At 49.5% G+C, this 18,929-nt stretch overlaps 2 protein-coding genes across 5 annotated transcripts in view; one reads left to right on the forward strand and one right to left on the reverse strand.

Annotated features, from left to right (window-relative positions):
• The window catches only part of KCNJ10 (potassium inwardly rectifying channel subfamily J member 10), a 29,389-nt gene extending 26,830 nt beyond the window's left edge, over positions 1-2,559 (reverse strand). Inside the window, exon 1 of the mRNA XM_016139408.2 lies at positions 2,342-2,559. The gene's annotated coding sequence lies outside the window, so the exon portion shown is untranslated. The remainder of the gene's footprint in view (positions 1-2,341) is intronic.
• The window catches only part of KCNJ9 (potassium inwardly rectifying channel subfamily J member 9), a 36,351-nt gene extending 17,423 nt beyond the window's left edge, over positions 1-18,928 (forward strand). For 2 of the 4 annotated variants that reach the window (XM_036235300.1, XM_036235299.1), the window contains exons 2-3: positions 11,287-12,284; positions 14,877-18,928. In XM_036235300.1, coding sequence (XP_036091193.1) covers positions 11,435-12,284; positions 14,877-15,208 — 1,182 coding nt within the window. In that variant the 5' untranslated portion in view covers positions 11,287-11,434 and the 3' untranslated portion in view covers positions 15,209-18,928. Of the gene's footprint in view, positions 1-8,860; positions 9,086-11,286; positions 12,285-14,876 lie in introns of those variants that run through there. The other 2 variants (XM_016139380.2, XM_016139398.2) reach the window with 2 other exon arrangements.
• Position 18,929: the final 1 nt, after the last annotated feature.

The raw sequence follows: 18,929 nt of genomic DNA on the forward strand, positions 1-18,929 counted from the left end.
CAGTCAGGAAAGAGAATAATCTAGGCCAGGAAGGGGAGGGAGAGTGGAGGTTTTCCCTTTTGTCCTAAATAACTCTTGTCAGGAAAGTTGAGGGGCTCCATTGCCCAACATCTCTTTCCCTCGCCACCAATGCCTATCTTCCGTCTTATGTGCATTTTGCTAAGAGGCCCAGGAGGCCTTTTCTCTTCTGAGAAAGTCAGTGTTTCTGCATGATTCATGCCCCAGAGCCCTGAACTCCTTATCCCACCACTCCCAGGATGACCCCAGTTGCACCCACCCAGATCCTAGTGTCCTAGCCTCTCTGGTCTCTAGGGAGGGCAAGAAAAGGAGGCCTCTGGGTCTTCTGCCAGGCCTTTCCCTTATAGCCCAAGCCAACAAAACTGGAGCTATAAATGAGCTCATGCACAGAGATGCAGGTGTGGGGCACAGGGAGCAGGTAGGTGGGGAATGCCAGAGGGCAGACAACAAATCGTCCCACACAAATATATGTGTCAATAGACTGGATGTGGGGCAGATGTTGAGGAGATAGATTTTTTCTTCCTCAGGGTAGGGGGCAGTAGTGGGATTCTTCATTACAACCACAGAAGGAATGGGACCATAACCCTGACCCCCACCCCCACTCAGTGGAGTCACTGCCATTTGATATCCACTGAGACAAGTTGGCTGCTGGGCTCTGGGTGGGGGTTGGGGGGATGGCTCAGAAAACAGCAGCTCCTTTCAGGACCCAGGTTGGCAAGGGCTTTGGGAGGCTGGACTGGCCCAGATCACCCCCAAACACCCCCTCCCTCCCTCACCACCACCACCAAAGAACTGGGATGGGGCGGGGGAAAGGAGTTGGCACTGCCTGGGCCATGCCTATTGCCTCTGCAGACTAGCCCTGGCTCCTCTCCCAGGCGTGGCATCTTCCCTCCCCCTCTTCCCTTATTTCCTCCTCCCTGAAAAACTAGCTATGAACCAGTACACCTGCTTCCTTCTATACTTGGTCCACCATACCCATCCTATACCCTGAGGAATTAACAAGCCCTACCCTTCAGCACAGAATGGTCCCCTCCATCATGCCAGGGACGAGTTCAGAAATTTTTGGAGATTAGAGAGGGTTTTGAGATGAAACTAAAAGGAACCCAGTTGTGGTTGCTGGCCCCTCTCAGGCTGGTCTCTTGATACCCACTCCAGGCCCTCTTCAGCACCCCTGGCAAGTGTCACCCCTCACAGAAAGGCACCAACTCTCCCACATCATCTCCGCCCCCATCTAGAAATGCCTGAAGCAGACCTGGTGAGGAAAAAATTAAAACCCCACAACCAAGGCAGACTGGCCAAAAATCTTTAGGCAGAATTCATATTGATAAGCAACATAACCAGGCTTTAAGCCTTGGCTCCCTTTGGGTCCAAATTTGTACTGGCTTCTTCAGCACCCCCACTGCCCCATTTAAATGCCTCACTCTGCCTGGGGCACTTCATTAACAGGAATGAAATCTCAAGATAACAGAGGCCCTACTCCCACTTTTGCCAGTTTTGTCCTTTTATCCATTCCAGGGTTCAGCTCACCTCCCCCAAATCAGGAAGTTCCAACCCTCACTTCTTTCCTATCACAGGTGCCCTTGGTTAGTTCTTGATGGGGAGAAGGGATAGGATGGGAAGGTCATCACCATCTGAAAGTAAATGCTAGAGCCCAAACTGTCCTTCATCCTCTAGCAGGAGTGGCCCTGCTGCTTTCCTCCTGGGGATCTCAGTGTGAAACAGCTGGGGGAGAAGAGCGGTAATGGGGAGGGGTGTCTTGAAGTGGAAGGCAAGTCAGAATGGAAGGAAGAGACTGGGTGGGCAGGGATCTCAGGCACACCAGGCTACTGAGGCTAACCTAAGCTATATGTGTTTTTCTTTCCATATGTGAACGAGTGATCCGTGGGTGTCACTATGTGAGTGACACTTTATGTGGAGGGGGTAAGGGGCTGGGAATGGGAGTAGAAGTAACCTGACGACCCTGGGAAAAGAAGGCACTGTCTGGAGTGCCAGTGTGGGGGATGCATGGTTACAGGTGGTGGTTACTATATTTGTTGGAGGAGCTATGATGTAACTGCAGGTCTGTCAGTGGGAATGGGCATCAGGAAAGCCCCTTCCTTAGCCTACAGAGCTGAGGTAACCAGCTTGGGTAAAGTTATCTTCTTGGGGAGCCCTTCCGAGGAGGGCCTAGGGCAGGAGGCTGGGGAACAGGGTCACACTGCTGAGGCCAGCCAGGGAAGGGAAAGGGGGTGGGGGGGCTTGTGGCCCCTATAACTCTGGAGAGTAAAGTGGACAGGACCCCGGAGGAAGCGGCAGCACTCCCTCATCAGGGCCGGGGACTTACCTTGGGTCCGGGTGGAGTAGCCCCTCTGATGGGCAGCGGTACAGACAGACAGACGGGGCGGGCAGGAGTGAGGAAACGAGCTGTGCCACGGTCAGGGCCAGGACTCTTAAAGTGGAGCTGGGATCAGATAAGGACTGGTCCAGGGGCCGGGGGCCGGGGTCGGGCCGGCTAGGGGTAGAGCTGGGCCGAGCCGGGCCGTCCCCTCCCTCCGCAACGCCGGAGCCAAACTTTGTGTGAATGGAGGGCCTGCAGGAGGGGGCCGGACGGCCGGGGCGGGGGGCTCCGGACTGGCCAATGGGAGCGTGGAGCGCCAGGCCCGCGCTGCCGGGATTGGAGGGGCTCGGGCAGGAGGCGGGGCGTAGGGTGCTACCGAGCGGAGCCTAGACGGAGGGAGACGCAGGGCAGAGCTCAACACCCGAAGACAGAGACCCAGACAGGCTCTGGGGAAGAGAAACGATGAGACGATCCGCGAAGCGATAGAAGCTGTGCTGGCAAGATGACAGGGAAGAGAGAAGGAGGCGGTCGTGTCAGAGTGGAGAACAGAGCGGGAGCCAGTGGGGGCAGGCCTGGGCCAAGTTAATGAGGTGGAAATGTATTCAATGCGGCCCAGTGGGGCGGACAGGGGCTGGGCTCCGAGGGCTACAGGGTTATATCGTTCAGCACAATTTCCATGTTGTTCACCATTCCCTAAGTACTGGGTGGGATCCTGGATGCGAGATGTAACACTGGGTCTGGAAAGAGAGATAGGGAGCTGGAGGCTGCAGAGAGGGAAAGATCACTCTATTTAGGGGGTCCTCCGAGATGTGGGAGGCCCCTCATAAGGGCCCTTATCAGAATGCGGAAGACTTAGGTACTGGGAGATGGTGGAGGGCATTTAAGGCAGAGGGACTGCATTCACAAAGTCCTGGGGGGAAAATGAAAATATAACTCTGCTTGGAAAACTGCAGCAAGCTGATCCATTGGACTAGAGGACAGGGTGGTGGTGTTTGTCAACCTCTTCATCACCAAGGACTTCATTATCATCAGAATCCATGTTTTGAGAGGTGTTTATTCCCAATCTCCGACCCTTGGCATTTATTAATGAAGAAAATAATTATTTCCTCATGTTTGTTCATCATAGACATTTAACTCCTAATCAGTAACCAGTATTATCACATTGAGTTGATATAAATCTTGAAAAAAAGCAAAGAAACTTGACGTTTTTAGCTTCGGTCAGCCTCTAAAAGCCATATGATGAATAAATGTACATTTCAAATTGCACCTAAGCAGAAAGGTACTGGGCTACAGATCAGGCACCACAGGCAGAGTGTGTTGTGGGGAAGACTTGGAGTAAATATTGAGCTGTGCCAGTTTCTGGGCAGCCCTGAGCCTCTGAAGGCAATGGACAGCAATTGCATATTCTCAAGGGGGACAGGGGGACGGGGGTGGGGGGGGAGGTAGGGCAGGTGGGGAGGCGAACATAGTGGAATTTTAGAAAAATTAATCAGGAGGTGAGTGAGATGGTTTGAATGAAGGGAAAATATGACAGCAATCCCTAGTTTCTTCATTCCTCCTCACCTCATCTCCCTAATCTAAACAGTGCCTCTATTTTTCTAAATCACCTAAATCCTGTTCCTTTCCTCTCAATCTCATCATGGCTGTGGTCCAGAACACCATCACCTCTCACCAGAGTTACTACCAGGATCAGGAAGATTACTAGCACCCCAGGACACTGACTCACCCTTCATCCTTCTCTCTAGTCTCAAAGGAAAAGGTAACCTGTATTCATTATGTCAGTCCTTGTGCCCTTGTAGCAAAACTCCAAACAGGTGCCATTTGCTTACTGGTCACAGTTCAAACTCCTTAACCCAAGACTCTGAGAGGGCGAGGGAAGAATCAAAGGGAGGAAGCACGAAGAGATATCTTGTGGTGAAGGAAAAGTTTCTAGAGAAGTTCCTTCCAGATGGTCTTTACCTTTTCTGTAGAGCAGAAGAGTCATTTACTAAAACTCGGGGCGGGGTGGGGCTGGGCAATTAAAAAGAGTTTAGACATTCTAGAAGTACAGGGGTGAGAGATTGTGGAAAAGTGCACAGATAGCTTGAATGGTACTGTAGCTTTCTAATTGTAAAAGTAATTTAAATTGAGTTTTTGTCCTTAATTATCTTTTATAACATATATATATATCCATCTATCATGTATATTCCTTTGTACATATCAAATGTCAATTTTTAATTTTTAGGTTTTTCTACAAAAGAGAAGTCCTAGAATAGTCACTAGGGTTCCAATAGGGAATCAATGATAAAAGAGCATAGGAAATTAGTATTCGTGAGTGTTTACTATGCATGATAAAGATATTACTTGTGATGGGAAAAAGGTTCAGAGAAGGTAATACAGGTAGAAATTTGTTAGATTCAGAACTTGAATCCATGTGTGTTTGGCTCCAAAACTTGTCTCAGTGTAATACTAGGGTGAATCTGCATGGTTTAAACATAATCATCATTGTCAACATGAGTATAGGTGGCATGAAAAATTTGCCAGATTTGTGATGTCCAGTGTTCACCACACGAAATGGCAGTCAGGGGAACCATCTTTCTTTTAAGACCTCCCTCTCTTCTCTTAGTTTAGAAAGTTGTGTCTTTCTTATTCTTGGCCGGTTCTTTCAAACTCACTATTTCCAACTTTGGCCTCATCTCTTCTTTCACCTTGTTTGTAATGGGGCAGTTTCCCTCAGAGCATGCGGGAGGGGTGCAGGGGTGAGTAACCTGTTCTGGAAGGAGAATCCACAAGAGGGGATTTTGCGGGGAGAAGCAGGTGTGGGCAAAGGGATGAGGGAAGCTTTGGGTCAGGAGGGATGACAAGGCTCAGAACAGGCAACATTTCACAGTCAGAGGAGTTGGCTGGAAAGAGTAGAGACACTGACAATGCTCACCACAGGATTCTAAGTGACATTTTAGTGTTCAGGCCCCACAAGGCTGAACAATTTCCATGAATATTAGGGTGCCTATAGATGATTCATACTACAGAGGAGAAATCTAAGAGATGGGCTGAAATACAACCCCCATCTCCCAGTCACTGAAGATCATTATTTAGGTATACTACCCTTTTCAGTAAATGCAACCTACACAAACTCACATTTATAAGACATAAATTAGGGTATGCCTAATCACATTACTAAAAGATTCTTTCCAGAATATCTTCAACTAGGTGGTTCCTCTAATACCTTTCTAATTGAGTCCAATGGATAAAATTCCATTAACACCCAATGCACTGAGGTAGGAGGAAGGCAACAGGAAATAAAAAACCAGGGACTAGGACTCAGGAGTCCTGAGTCTTAGTCCTGTCTGTTTTCTGGGACACATCTCTTGCCTATAAAGTGAGGACTAATTCTGGACTACCTCTAAAAGCCATGGCTTGTAAATCCTGGTCTACCACCACGCGATCCTATAAAGCAAGATAGAGTCATGTATAGGAAGCCTTCTCATCTTCTAGCTCTGCTGAAAACACCAGAAAGCCAGCAAGCCTCCCAGCCTCAGGAGCCCAGTGGGGTTCCATCTGTCTTGGAGTTGTCCCCTGCTTCTCCCATTTCACTCTAATCTCCAGCCACATCCACTCCTTCAGCCATATCCTCCCTCTGCTTGGAGTTTTCTAGGGTCTCAACTCCCTTGAATTTATAGATATTGTTATAATCTACCAGATAGCCCTCCCTGGTCCATTATACTCATATTCTCAACCATCTGCTGTTTTCCCCATCATGTTTCCTCCCCCACCTCCAAGCTTTTACCCAAGAAGTCTCATGATCTTGTTCAAGAAAAGCTTCACAAATTGGTTGATCCCAGGGCTTCCATACATAGTTGTACAGTTTGTGGACTGTATAAGGTCACCCACTGAGGGGGCAAGCTGAGAACTGAACTGCATTTACTTACCAATTCTTGTGCTGTGGCTCAGAGCTGTGTCAACTGGAGTGATGATGACGATGATGATGATGATTGCCTCAAAGTACCACCTTCTCTCCAAGCTAAATGCCATAAGGAACACATCTGCCTAAAGAAGTCTGTACCAAGGGTCTTCATAAACCAGTTATGTGACCCTGGCTGTGCCCTCCTGCCCTCAATATTCTCCAGTTCCAAACCCAATCTCCCAACATCACAACTGTACTGATGTATTATACTGATTCCTTATAAAGTTACTTTCTTTATCTCATAATATCTGAAAGCTGGGATCTTGCCCATTTTTCTGCATACTGGTACCTAAGAAAACTTTCTTTTCCCTCCTCTCTTCAAGCTCAATGATAAATGGGAATTGAGATTATATACCAAGTAAAATCCAGAACCTGCAGGATCAGTAGATCAAGGGAGAGGGTGGTGGTCTTCTTCCTTGTTAGTTAGGCTAGGCTGAGGACTGAGGCAGAGGGCTGGTGGATCCACCTTCTGGAAGGCCTTGCCTATCCTGTGATGCACCCCCCCCCCCTTCAGGAAATGGGGCTAGTTCTATGCAAATGCGTTCTTGCCCAGGAGTTTGGTTTCTCCTCTCAGAGCTCCTGGCGCAGCAGAACCAATGTGAGCAGCTGCTTGGCAGGACAGAGAGGGACAGACTAGAAGTCCCATGGCTCAGGTGACAGGACCAGGACCAGAAGACAGGGATGTTGACTGGGGCTTTAACAGTCCTCTTGATGCCAATCTTGGCTGAAAACTCAATATTTCCACTTGGAACAAGAAACACGGGCAAGAGGGTTGGGGAGAGGAAGGCCATGTACCAGGAGTGCCCCCTGCAGGTCTCCTTGGGTGATACCAGGACAGAGAAAGGTAGCGCAGGCTGGATGGAGATTTCAGGAGATGCCTGTGTTGATGAGCATGATGACAAGGAGGAGGATGAAGATATAGTGAGCATTTACAGAGTACTTACAATGTGCCAGGAATTGCCTCATGTAATCCTCACGACAACCCTGAGAGATGAGTAATACAATTAGTCTCAATTCTTAGGTAAAGAAACTGTTTAAAGAGGTTAAATAGCTTGCTCAAAGTCACCCAGCTGGTAATGGACAGAATTGGGATTTGATCCCAGGTCACTGCCTCCAGAAATTGTATTACTGCCTCCAGAAATTGTACCACCTATACCATCTTGGGAGTTCATTTCACGAACTTCTAACCCTCTAGTGTCCATTTTTATCTCTTCCTGCTCTTCTCTAGCTCATATCTTCTTGTTTTTGACTTTAAGGAATCTGGAGAATAGATCAATATCTTGGGTATAATAACACTGATAATAACACCTGGCATTAGTATACCACTCTCTGCTTTTAATTACTTCCCTGGAGAAAATGAACACCGAAGTATTTCCAGTCACCTAAATTGCCCCCTTGTTTTTGTCAGTGTTCCTGCAGCTATTTTTATGAAGTTATGTTCAATTTATAAGAATATTTTTATGTTCTGCTTTTTCATATATCAGCGTACTTACATGCACATATACATAGTATCCGATTATATTGATATGCTACAGATATTACATTACTGAGGCAGTAAAACTAGAAACAGCATGGGAGGGGTGACAAAGATGTGTGAGTTTGACTAGTGTCTCTGCCATTATCTAAATTCTGAGATATCTGGTAAATCACTTAACCTTTCTCAGTTTTAGTTTTCTCAATGAAGAAAATAATACCTGTCTCATAGGGCATCTCATAGGGTTTTTGAATGAGGTGTATATATACTTCATAGCTGATGATCAACAAACAATTAGTGGTCATGTTAGTATTATGTATTTCGGTGTCTTTCTTCTCATTGGACTATGAGCTCCTCCAGTCAGAGACTTATTCATTTCTGTAACCACCCCCACTTAGAACATTACTTGGCACTTGGACTCCGTAAAGGTTTGTTGAATTAATAGTTAGTGAGCCCTAAACTAGCCTTTTCCTTCTATTGGACATTTGAATTATATCTAGACTTTTTGTTATTAACAAAATACACTTTAAAGCCCTTCTATTTATATTACTTCGTTTGATCTGCATACCTGTGAAGTAGGCAGAATGGGGCTGTTTGCACATATCCACACCCTGTAATAGATACAACAGTGGTTAAGGGAAGTTAAGTGACTCTTATGGGTCACATCAGATTAGTGACTAAGACAAAAACTCCTTACCCTACTTCCCTTCCTTAGTGGATCTTTTTTCCCTGTAAGTACCTCTTTCTGGATCAGGGTAGTCTCCCCAAAAATGGAGACCATGATGGTGGACCTGACCCAAGAACAGCACTTGCACCCAGAGGCCCCTGTTGGAAGTGATGAGCTGCCAGCTTCCAGATGGCCTTTGAATCCCCAGGAACCAAACACCTTATTCTCAAACATATTGGAGCCTATATTTTCCCAGAGCAAGGAGCTTCCTAGGAAAGAGTCAGCACGCTGGCTTTTCTCTTTCTTTCTTTTTCTGAGGGAGTGAAGAGGCAACCTCTGAGTTGTCCAAGAGGAGGGACTTTGGCTAAAAATAGCAATGGCATGTGGCTCAGCCTCTAGTGGTACCCAGGACTGGGGAGGGGAGGGGGATGCTCTAGAGCTGTCACCAGACTGGTTGCTGTGGAAACGGGAGAGGAGCAGGGGAGCCTGGGAAGTGGGGATGACACAGATAGCAAGTCCTAGTCAGAGCTGCCGCTACATTTGGGATAAACAGCAGTGTCTGCGGCTCCCACCCTCCAAGGGGGCCTGGGGTTGAGGGCGGTGTCAGGGGTATGGACGCTCCCCTCCAGGGGTCTCTGCTGCCGGCTGCTCTCCTCTTCACACACTGTGAGTTGAGTTGTGGGGGACTTGGGTTTGGGCCCCTATGTCCAAGGCAATGGGGGTTTGGGAAGAGCTGGTTCCTGAGGGAGTTTTCCCCAGATCCCCTTCCAAAAAATAAGCCCCCTTGCTAGCCAGCACTTCAAAGAGGGAGAAAGGGAGGTCCAGGAAAATGTGGCACTGGGATCTTGGGGAAACAGGTCAGAGCAGGCACAAGAAATAAAGAATAGGCTGGAGGAACATGACTCTTTGAGGCGAAGGTGCAGAAATCAAACCTTTGATCCTGGGATAGAGGTAACAATTTCACACTTTTTTCCCCCATTGATAAAAATGCAGCTCCCACTGAGCAAGACAGGAGGGGAGACACAATCAAAGTAAGGCTCACCCAGACCCTCAGGGGTATTGGAGAGCAAGAGAGTTCTGGGAGTGATCAGACCTGGGGTTCCTTCCCCACCGCTAGGCAAAGAGGTCTGGCTCAGTAGGCTAACTAGAGGTCAGATTACCTGATACCCCAAGAAAACATCTGGAAGCCCAAATGTGAGGCTGAAACTAGGATAAGTGGGATCCAGATACTTTTCAGCAAGACCTGGGGTCTCTAGCCTGTCAGTATCTAGAGATCACTTCTTGAGGACATCATGGGCTGCAGGGAGAGAAAGGGAAGCCCATTGTCTGGGGAGGGAATGACCCTAATCTGCCATTGCACTGGGGCTCCTGGACCTTGGGTCCCCTGACTCCTCCCAGAAAATAAATGTGGGGGTGCATCTAAGGTTTAAGCCATCTCTTCTTGGTTTCTCTTCCTGCCCCAATCTACACTCACACAGCCTCCAAAGGTCTGGCTGCAGAGCGCCTAACTCTAGAACTTGAATTCTAGAGCACTGGGTTTGGAGTGACATATTCAGGTAGTTTCTCCCCAGGACCTGGTCAAACATCCAGGCCATCAGTGATCCTCATGTCACACTCCTCCCTTCCCACATGCCGCGCCAGCCAGTGCAGGTTTCCTTGAAATGAGGGGAGAGGATGATTCCCAGGAAGAAGGGAAGGTCGGAAAGTCCAGAATCCTTTTTCTAAATCTTTCCTTAAATGGTCCACATCTCCTAGGGGCCCCTAGATGCCTGGGGGAGGGCCCTGGATCTTTCTCTCCACGCAAACTGCAACTCAGAGAGCTCCTCCTTGGGAAGAATTTGAGGCAAAATCAGGTGGAGTTCCCTTGGAATGTGAGCTTTGGTGCACACGGGGGGGGCGGGGTTGTTAGGAAAATCAGTGGGAGATAGGAGGCTAGGGGGAAAGAACTGGAGGGAAGTGGGAGGTAAATGTGAGTGCTTAATGCTCCGCTGGATCTGAGTTACTACATCTCATTAAGAATAAAATAGTAGAGGGATACAAGCCTAACTCCTGAGGAACTCTGTGCTACCTTTACACCCAGGTGTCTGTGTTGATGGCACAGTCCTCTAGACAATTTTCAGATTGTCTCCACTGTGGAAGGAACAAAGGGAAAATGGGGGTGATTCTACAGCAGCAATGAGCATGATTAGCCCTCAGGGAAGTTTTCCAGTGGGAATTTCCTAGTGTGGGAATTTTCAATCTTTGCCCATTGGAGATTTTCCTTTTACTCTACACCACTTCCATTTCTCCGTTGTAAGCTTGATAAGAGGAGGAAGATGCAGGTGGCCATAGAGTAAGCGAGGACCAGGGAGGGAGGAATGGTAAAGATTTTCTGTATGTCAGTCTTGGGGTGAACTTCAGAAGAGCCTGGTTAGGCTCATCGGGTTGGACTGTGGAGAACACAATTAGGGGACTGCGCTGACAACAGCCAGAGAGTAGGTGTAGTAGAGGAAGATAAACTGCCTGCCTCCATGGAGTTCACAATCTAATGATTTCAGGAAACTGTCCCCTGCCTAGGCCTCTTGCCTATGGAGTGCTGCACACTCCATTCAGAGGTGGTAGGGACAAGATCTCTGGCACCGCCTTTCCCTAAAATTAATCTTCAAATTTTCATAGTGCTATCCAGTTCAAATACGTTATACCATTTAATCCTAACGATTCTGTGAGCTAGCAGGGCAGCGAGAGTTGTATATATTGTTCCCATAATAGCGACGCAGAAACCGAGGTCGAGAGGCCCCAAAGGTTGGCTTCACGCAGGGTTGTCCAGTCCCTGGGTGCTGGCCTGGCTCTGCCTCTCCAGCAAGTCGGTTAATTCGGCCAATCTTAAGTCCCTGTAGGAGTTACGAGGCCGAGGCCGCCGAGGAGCCGAGCGAGGGGCGGCGGGCGGCGGCGACGCAATCCCCGGCGCGCTTGCGGTCGCTGACCCCGACCCTGACCGTGACCTATTGTGCTGCCGCCGCCGCAGCAGTCGCCGCCATGGCACAGGAGAACGCCGCCTTCGCCGCTGGCCCCGAGGAGCCACCGCGGCGTCGCGGCCGCCAGCGATACGTGGAGAAGGACGGCCGGTGCAACGTGCAGCAGGGCAACGTGCGCGAGACGTACCGCTACCTGACGGACCTGTTCACCACTCTGGTGGACCTGCAGTGGCGCCTCAGCCTGCTCTTCTTCGTCCTCGCCTACGCACTCACCTGGCTCTTCTTCGGCGCCATCTGGTGGCTCATCGCCTATGGCCGCGGGGACCTGGAGCACCTGGAGGACACGACCTGGACGCCATGCGTCAACAACCTCAACGGCTTCGTGGCCGCCTTTCTCTTCTCCATCGAGACAGAGACCACCATCGGCTACGGGCACCGCGTCATCACCGACCAGTGCCCCGAGGGCATCGTGCTGCTGCTGCTGCAGGCCATCCTGGGCTCTATGGTGAATGCCTTCATGGTGGGCTGCATGTTCGTCAAGATCTCACAGCCCAACAAGCGTGCCGCCACGCTCGTCTTCTCCTCGCACGCGGTGGTGTCACTGCGCGACGGCCGCCTCTGTCTCATGTTCCGCGTGGGCGACCTGCGCTCTTCTCACATCGTTGAGGCCTCCATCCGCGCTAAGCTCATCCGCTCGCGCCAGACGCTTGAGGGCGAGTTCATCCCGCTGCACCAGACCGACCTCAGCGTGGGCTTCGAGACGGGCGACGACCGCCTCTTCCTTGTCTCACCGCTCGTCATCAGCCACGAGATCGATGCTGCCAGCCCCTTCTGGGAGGCGTCGCGCCGCGCCCTCGAGAGGGACGACTTCGAGATCGTTGTCATCCTCGAGGGCATGGTGGAAGCCACGGGTGCGGGCGGACCCGAGGAAGGGAATGGGGTGGGCTGGGAACTGGACTTAGAAGGGCAAGGGCGAGGGCGGGCAGGGCTGAGAAAGGCAGGAGCAAGAGGAGGGGCCAGGCATAGGGGAGAGGCTAGACAGAGAGGCTGGCGGAGTGAGAGTGCCAAGATGGGATATCTGAGTTGGAAAGGGCATGTGAGCATAGTGACCCCACAGAGAGTGCAGAGAAATCTTGGGGAATCCTCTGAAGTGGCCTTTGCCTGGGGCTCTTGGCTGAGAGGTCTGTGTCACTGGGAGTAGGAGAGAGGACTGATCACAGCTACTCTGTCCTGCACAACTCCAAAGAACCTTACCTTTCTCAGTTCATTTCATCTTAACGAGAACCCCAAGAAGGTAACTTCTTGGTATTGTGTTCATTTTTTTTTTTCAGAAAAGAGATTGCCCTCAAAGTAGGGTTAAGTGAGTTGTCCACAGCTGTGAGCTATTAAGTGGCCATGCCTGGATGGGACGCAGGCAGTCTGGCTTCAGTGTTTAGTGGTATGGAGTTGGAAGTGAGGATTAGGTTTATGGTTTTAGTCATTCTGAGAGGTCCAGGTCCCTGGAATTTAGTGGGGAGGGTTATCTGTGACTTGAATTAGTCCTAGTCTGGACTTTAGAAAAAGGTTGATACTTGGTCTCACTTCTGCCTCAGTTTCACCATCCATCAAGATTCTCAACCTCTACTGACAAAGGAGACAGCTAATCTTAGCATTTCTAGTGGCTTCCCAGAAGGAACTGGTAATACACCTGTGATGTCAGTACCTCCAACTCAGGCCTGCACAGTGAAGGGCTTGGAAGCAGGTAGGAAAAGGCCAGTGCCAGGGCAGCAAATGAGGTACTTTACAGCTTGGAATCTAGGAGTGGAGAAGAATTAGAACACTACGGGTGGATAACCAGAGGCCCGTGTTGTCTCCTGTTCCTGTTGTCTCAGCCGTTGCCCTCTTCTGGCTCCTCCCACAAGCTGGTGCCCTCAGACCCTTCCTGGCTCCTTCATGCTGAGCTTCTATGCACCACCCTCTGCCTCAGTGTTCCCTGTTCCTTCTTCACCAACCCCAGACTCCACAACCCCAGCTCTTTCCCTCACTTACCCCACCCCTTTTCCTCTCTATTACTTCCTTTCAGTACCTGAGGCAGCCCCTCCCCTTACCTAGAAGTCCCTGCCTACCCCTGTTCTCCTTCTGTAACCTCAGCCCCTGCTCTCTTCCTCTCATCCCCTCTCTCCCCAGGGTCCCTTTTGCCTCTTTTTCCACTCCCTCACTGGATACTTCCTATTCAGCCTTCATCAAAGGAATAAAGGGTACCAGTGACCCTAAGATGTCTCAGGGTAGAGCTTGCATGGTGAGAGCCACTCTTCTGTTGCCCTTTGTTCTGAGGCGGACATGGGCTAAGGTGGCTAGAAGAGACCCTGAGGTAGTAGGAGGAAAATCACTTGCTCTGGGAGGTATACCCACCCAAAGAGAGGACAGGACACAGGCCAGGGCAAGGAGGGTAAGGTGAAGAAGATAGGGAGGGAGCTTGTCTGACGTTTCTAGAGAAACAAAGCTGGAAAGGAAGGTAATATTTTGGGTGAGAGAGTCAGGATCCAAAATGCTTTTGAACAGCAAGGATAATGAGCCAAAACCCAACAAGATGACATTTAAAGGGAATAAATATAAAAGTCTGCATTTAGGCTTTTTAAAAAATCACTTATGTAAGCACAGCATGGAAGAGCTCTGGTGAAAAAGAACTGAGGGTTTTAGTTGGCCACAGGCTTAATGTCGTAGCAATGTGACACAGCTTCCAAAATGTTTATGTAATCTTGGGCCCTATTAGCTAAAGCATCATGGCCAGAAGAGAGAGGTGGTGTGCTCCTTCTTATGCAAGGATCAGGCCATGATTGGAGTATTTATCGCAAAGTGCTTAAAGGATCCTCTTTGTCATTCTGGTTTATAGTCAAGAAAGTAAAATTTTGGGAAGCCAGGTCACATGAGGAATGGTGAAGAGTGACAAGGATGTTCAGCCTAAGAAGAGAAGACATGATGGAATCTGAGACTCCAGTTTTCAGATACTTGAAGGGGTGCCATTTGTAGGGGAATGAAACCAAAGGGTCAAAATCCCTGGAGGCAGATTTTAGTTCTGTATAAAGAAGAATGACTCAACTATTAGAGCTATCATGCAAAGGAGTAGACGCCTTGTGAGATGGTGAGCTCTCAATTCTGGGAGATAATCAAGTACAAGCCAGATGCCCATAACTGGGAATGCTCCAGTAGGATGCCCTGTGTGGAGAGAGAAGTTGGACTTGATGATTCCCGAGGCCAATTTCAAAGTTAAGCTCTGATTGGCATCTTCAGCACAGAGGAGGAGAGAGAATGGGCTGGAGATGAAGGGAAATTGGGCAGTTGGAGGAAAGGTGGGAGACTGAGCAAGTAGGGGAGAAGGGATGGGAGAGAAAGTAGGCTAGACCAAGAGGTGAGACCCTTGGGGAGGGATTTAGAAAAGAGTGCTAGGAATGGGGCTATGGAACAAGAGGCAGGAGAGGGAAGCCTGGGGCTGGGATCCCCCTTACCCATGCCCCTCCCCCCAGGAATGACATGCCAAGCTCGGAGCTCCTACCTGGTGGATGAGGTGCTGTGGGGTCACCGCTTCACATCAGTTTTGACCCTGGAGGACGGTTTCTACGAGGTGGACTATGCCAGCTTCCACCAGACCTTTGAGGTGCCCACACCCTCGTGCAGCGCCCGGGAACTGGCTGAGGCAGCAGCCCGCCTTGATGCCCATCTCTACTGGTCCATCCCCAGTCGGCTGGATGAGAAGGTGGAGGAGGAAGGGGCTGGGGAGGGGGCAGGGGGAGGAGTTGGGGCTGACAAGGAACAGAATGGCTGCCTGCCTCCCCCAGAGAGTGAGTCCAAGGTGTGACCAATTTCCTCCAGACCTCTGCAGCAGGGCCAGACACAGGTACCTGAGGAGCTGGATATTGGAGATGGAGAAAGAAGCAGGCAAGGTCCCTGGGAATGCACAGAACCTTGAGTCCAGGATCCAATGTGGAAGGGAGGGATCCTAATTTCAGGAGAATGGAGGGTGGGGATAGATGAAGTTACCAGCCTATCTGTGTTTGACCTTCACATCTGTTCATGGGTAGATAGATGGACAGAAGGATAGACTTATGTGGGTTGGATGGGAAGGTGGAAGCAGATAGAGACACCAGGTGGATAGGTAAATGGACCTACAGACAGGTAGTGCACTCAAGGCTGCTGCTAATTCATAAAGTATCTTTGTGCAAATTCTAAAAAAGCACCGTTTTCCTCCAGGCTGATGCCACCCCAAACCAGGGGAGCAACCACAGTGTGGGCTGGAATTTAGTCCCCATTCACCTCTTCAGCCAGCCTCCCTGTGTATGGCACACCTGTCTCGCTGAACACATTAGCCCCAGCTGACCCAGAGGAGAGAAAGCTGGATGGAAGTGGGCAGAGATGAGGAAGGTGCCCTCCCTGCTCCACCCCCACCGCTGTGGTGGGCTCTGCAGAGAAAGAAAGGCTTTAGGAGCAGCTCAGCAGGGTGTGAATGACCTTGTCTACTGCACAGGGAAACAGGAAGTAGGGAGCTGCCAGAACTGGGGCCCTGGGAAAGGACAGCCCTTTTCTGACAGTGGAGTGAGATTTCATAAGTACCTCTGCAAATGTCGGAGGGAAGAGAGATCCTGAGGAGGAGAGCCAGGGTGAGATAGAGTGAGTTCAATAGACCTGGAACAGGGACCTTGGGAAAAGCAGAATTAGTCTTGGAGTCATTCAGATCGTTCATTCAGTGACCACTGAGTATAGTGCACTGAACCAGGCACATGAGGGGTGGACAGTCAGAGACCCATTTCCTATCTTGGAATACAGTGCACATGGGAGAAACACAGAACTAGGTAATTGTTTCAAATTGAAAACCTGGGCAGTCTCTCCCAACAGGGGTGGGAAGTTTTGGTGATCAGAAAGCTAGGGATTGAGCAAGGCACAGAGAATGTGCTAAGCTAGCAGCTCTAACACTTGCATCAGAGTCACCTGGAGGGCTTATGGAAACACAGACTGCTAGCCCCACTTCCAGAGCTTCAGAGTCAATTGGTCGAGGGTGGAAACCAAACATTTGAATTTCTATTAAGTTCCCAGGTCATGTTGACTATGCTGGAATGGGGACCACAGTTTGAGAACCACTGCTCTAAGCAAAGATCTAGAGTCTTATCAGGAAGTGAGCCACACAGCTATGGAGAAGCTGAGGATCCTTGGGTGGAGACTGAAACATAAAGGATGGAGTCTAGTGTGTAGAAAAAAGGAACCCTGAAACCCAGGCTGATGAGTTTAATTTTGGGCCCAGGGACTTACCCATCAGTGAACATAAGACAATGACAACTAGAGATGGTGTTTGGGGAAGATAAGTAGGCAAGAGAGATAGGAGGAGGCAATAAAGAGGCCTTGAGGGGATTCCTGGGGAGGTGGTGGGGAGCTGGAGCAGGAAGTAGCAACTGGGGTTGGGGGGTACTCCCTTATAGGTTCTTACTTTCACAGTAGCATCTTTGCCATAAACATTTTCGCCACAAACTAATTGGTTATAAGGCAATTTAGCCATAAAAAAAAGGAGCATAATTAAAGACTTTATTGTGAAATACAAAGTATTTGAATATATTTTAAAAGTGTATAGATTTATGGCAATACTGCACAAATACCTGATTTTATTTTATGGTTGTACCTAAGCATTTGTCTTAATTCTATAGGAAATGTGGGTTCAATTCTGTGACCTCAAAGAGGGCCCTAGGCCTCTCTCCTCCTGATGTGGTGTGTTTTAAAATAAGAAACAAACTCTTGGGAAATCATCGTCCTATGGAAAAATCCTATTTTAAGACTGCCACCACCACATCTCCTTGTCACTAAAGACCATTACAAGAACTAGCTAAGATTTATATATAATGTAAAAATGGGAGTAACTGCAGGAACTTCGTCAGTAGAGAAATGAAACCAAACACACACAGACACACACGCGCGCGCGCGCACACACACACACACACACACACACGTCCCTGTCAACCAGTTATTTTATCTCTCTCATAGCAAAATTGCCTTACAGCCAGTTAGTTATGTGGTGAAGATGTTTGGGATAAAAAAGCTTGCAGCAAAGGTGCTATAGTGAACATACTGGATGCTCCCTCATAGAACTTTGGAGGCAGGATTAAATGTGGCAGAGAACGTGAGAGAGAAACAAGGTTCCAACATATGGCTGTGTCTGTGGCCTGCGGTTTACTCAGCTAGAACAGGAGCCCCTGTAGACGCTTTTCCCATCCTACATCCACCCCCTCCTGATGTCATCCCAGTAACGAGGGGCAGCCCCCCAGGATGGTGAGGCGGGAGCAATGGCAAGTTGAGAAGGGGCAGAAGTAGAAGGGATGTGAGGCTGGCCTCCTGGGAGAAGAGTGTGTACCCAGGCAGGCACACCCTCCAACACTGGCTATACTACACTCCAGTCCTTTAATAGAAGTCTGAGCACCTTGGGGGAAATCACCCCAGCCTTCTCTATTCCAGGCTGGGAAGCTGAGGTCCTGTGGGACCTGTGTCTCCTGGAAACAGGAATGGGGATCCCAGAGGGAGCCCCTGCTACATTGGGTCCACTTAGACAGGAAGTCTTTGCCTCAAGTCACAGTGCCACCTGGGTCACCATCAAAGATGAGGTTCCAGAACCCTGGCATCACCTGTTCCCCCCATGAACAAATGTTAGGTTGCAGAATGGGGAGTAATTTTCGTTTAAATTGGTAAAAAAGCTGGAGTATAGGCAGGAGGGATTGTGCTGTCTGTATCCACACCCACACAGTAGTTATGGCAGTTGAACAGGCAGAGAAACTGAGGCTGGATGGAAGTCACTGAGACCCCACCATATCTTTAGTCAGGGCCCCTTGCACTGGGTATAGTGCAAGAAGTCAAGAGACATGGGTTCTAGCCCTGACACACTGTCACTAATTAGCTCTGTGACTCTGGGTAAGTCACATCACTTCTCTGGACCTCAGGTTCCCCATCTGTAAAAATAACAGTCAGCAAACAAGTAATGCTTATTAAATGTTTAAATAACTGAATTAAAGGAGGTAAACTGGGTGCCTCTTAAGGTGCAGTGCAATAAGAATTCTAACATCAGAGAATCTTTAGGCAGAGGGGTGAGGCAAGGCCTGGGGCGGGGAAGTGCATGCAGGCCATGGGGGTAGATATATGCAGGGGCCCTGGACACAAAGGCCTCCCCTGACTACTGTCATTTTCGCCACCCAGGCAGTTGTGTTCAGGGCCTTCTATTCTGCTGCTGTCAGGCAGCATAATGAAGATCTGGAGGAAAAGGGCTGAGTCCCCAGGGCCAGTGGGAGGAGTCAGGTCCAAGACCAGCTGGACCAGCAGAATGAGAGTGCAGAGTGATGCAGGGAACTTGGAAAGGCCACTGGCCCCTGCAAGTCCGTGCCTGCAACCTGGGAGAAGCTGGGAGAGGGGACCACCCTTTCCATGCTCCCCTTCCTGAGTAGGATTCCCAACAGGAATTGGCTTGGCACTGACAGCTTAGGCAGCAGATGGGACCCAGGTGTCCCTTCCTGGGGTGGGTGGCACGGCCCACAGAGGCCAGATGGCGTTTG

The sequence above is a fragment of the Rousettus aegyptiacus genome, unplaced genomic scaffold (genome assembly GCF_014176215.1).
Source record: "Rousettus aegyptiacus isolate mRouAeg1 unplaced genomic scaffold, mRouAeg1.p scaffold_m13_p_17, whole genome shotgun sequence".
NCBI lineage: Eukaryota > Metazoa > Chordata > Mammalia > Chiroptera > Pteropodidae > Rousettus > Rousettus aegyptiacus.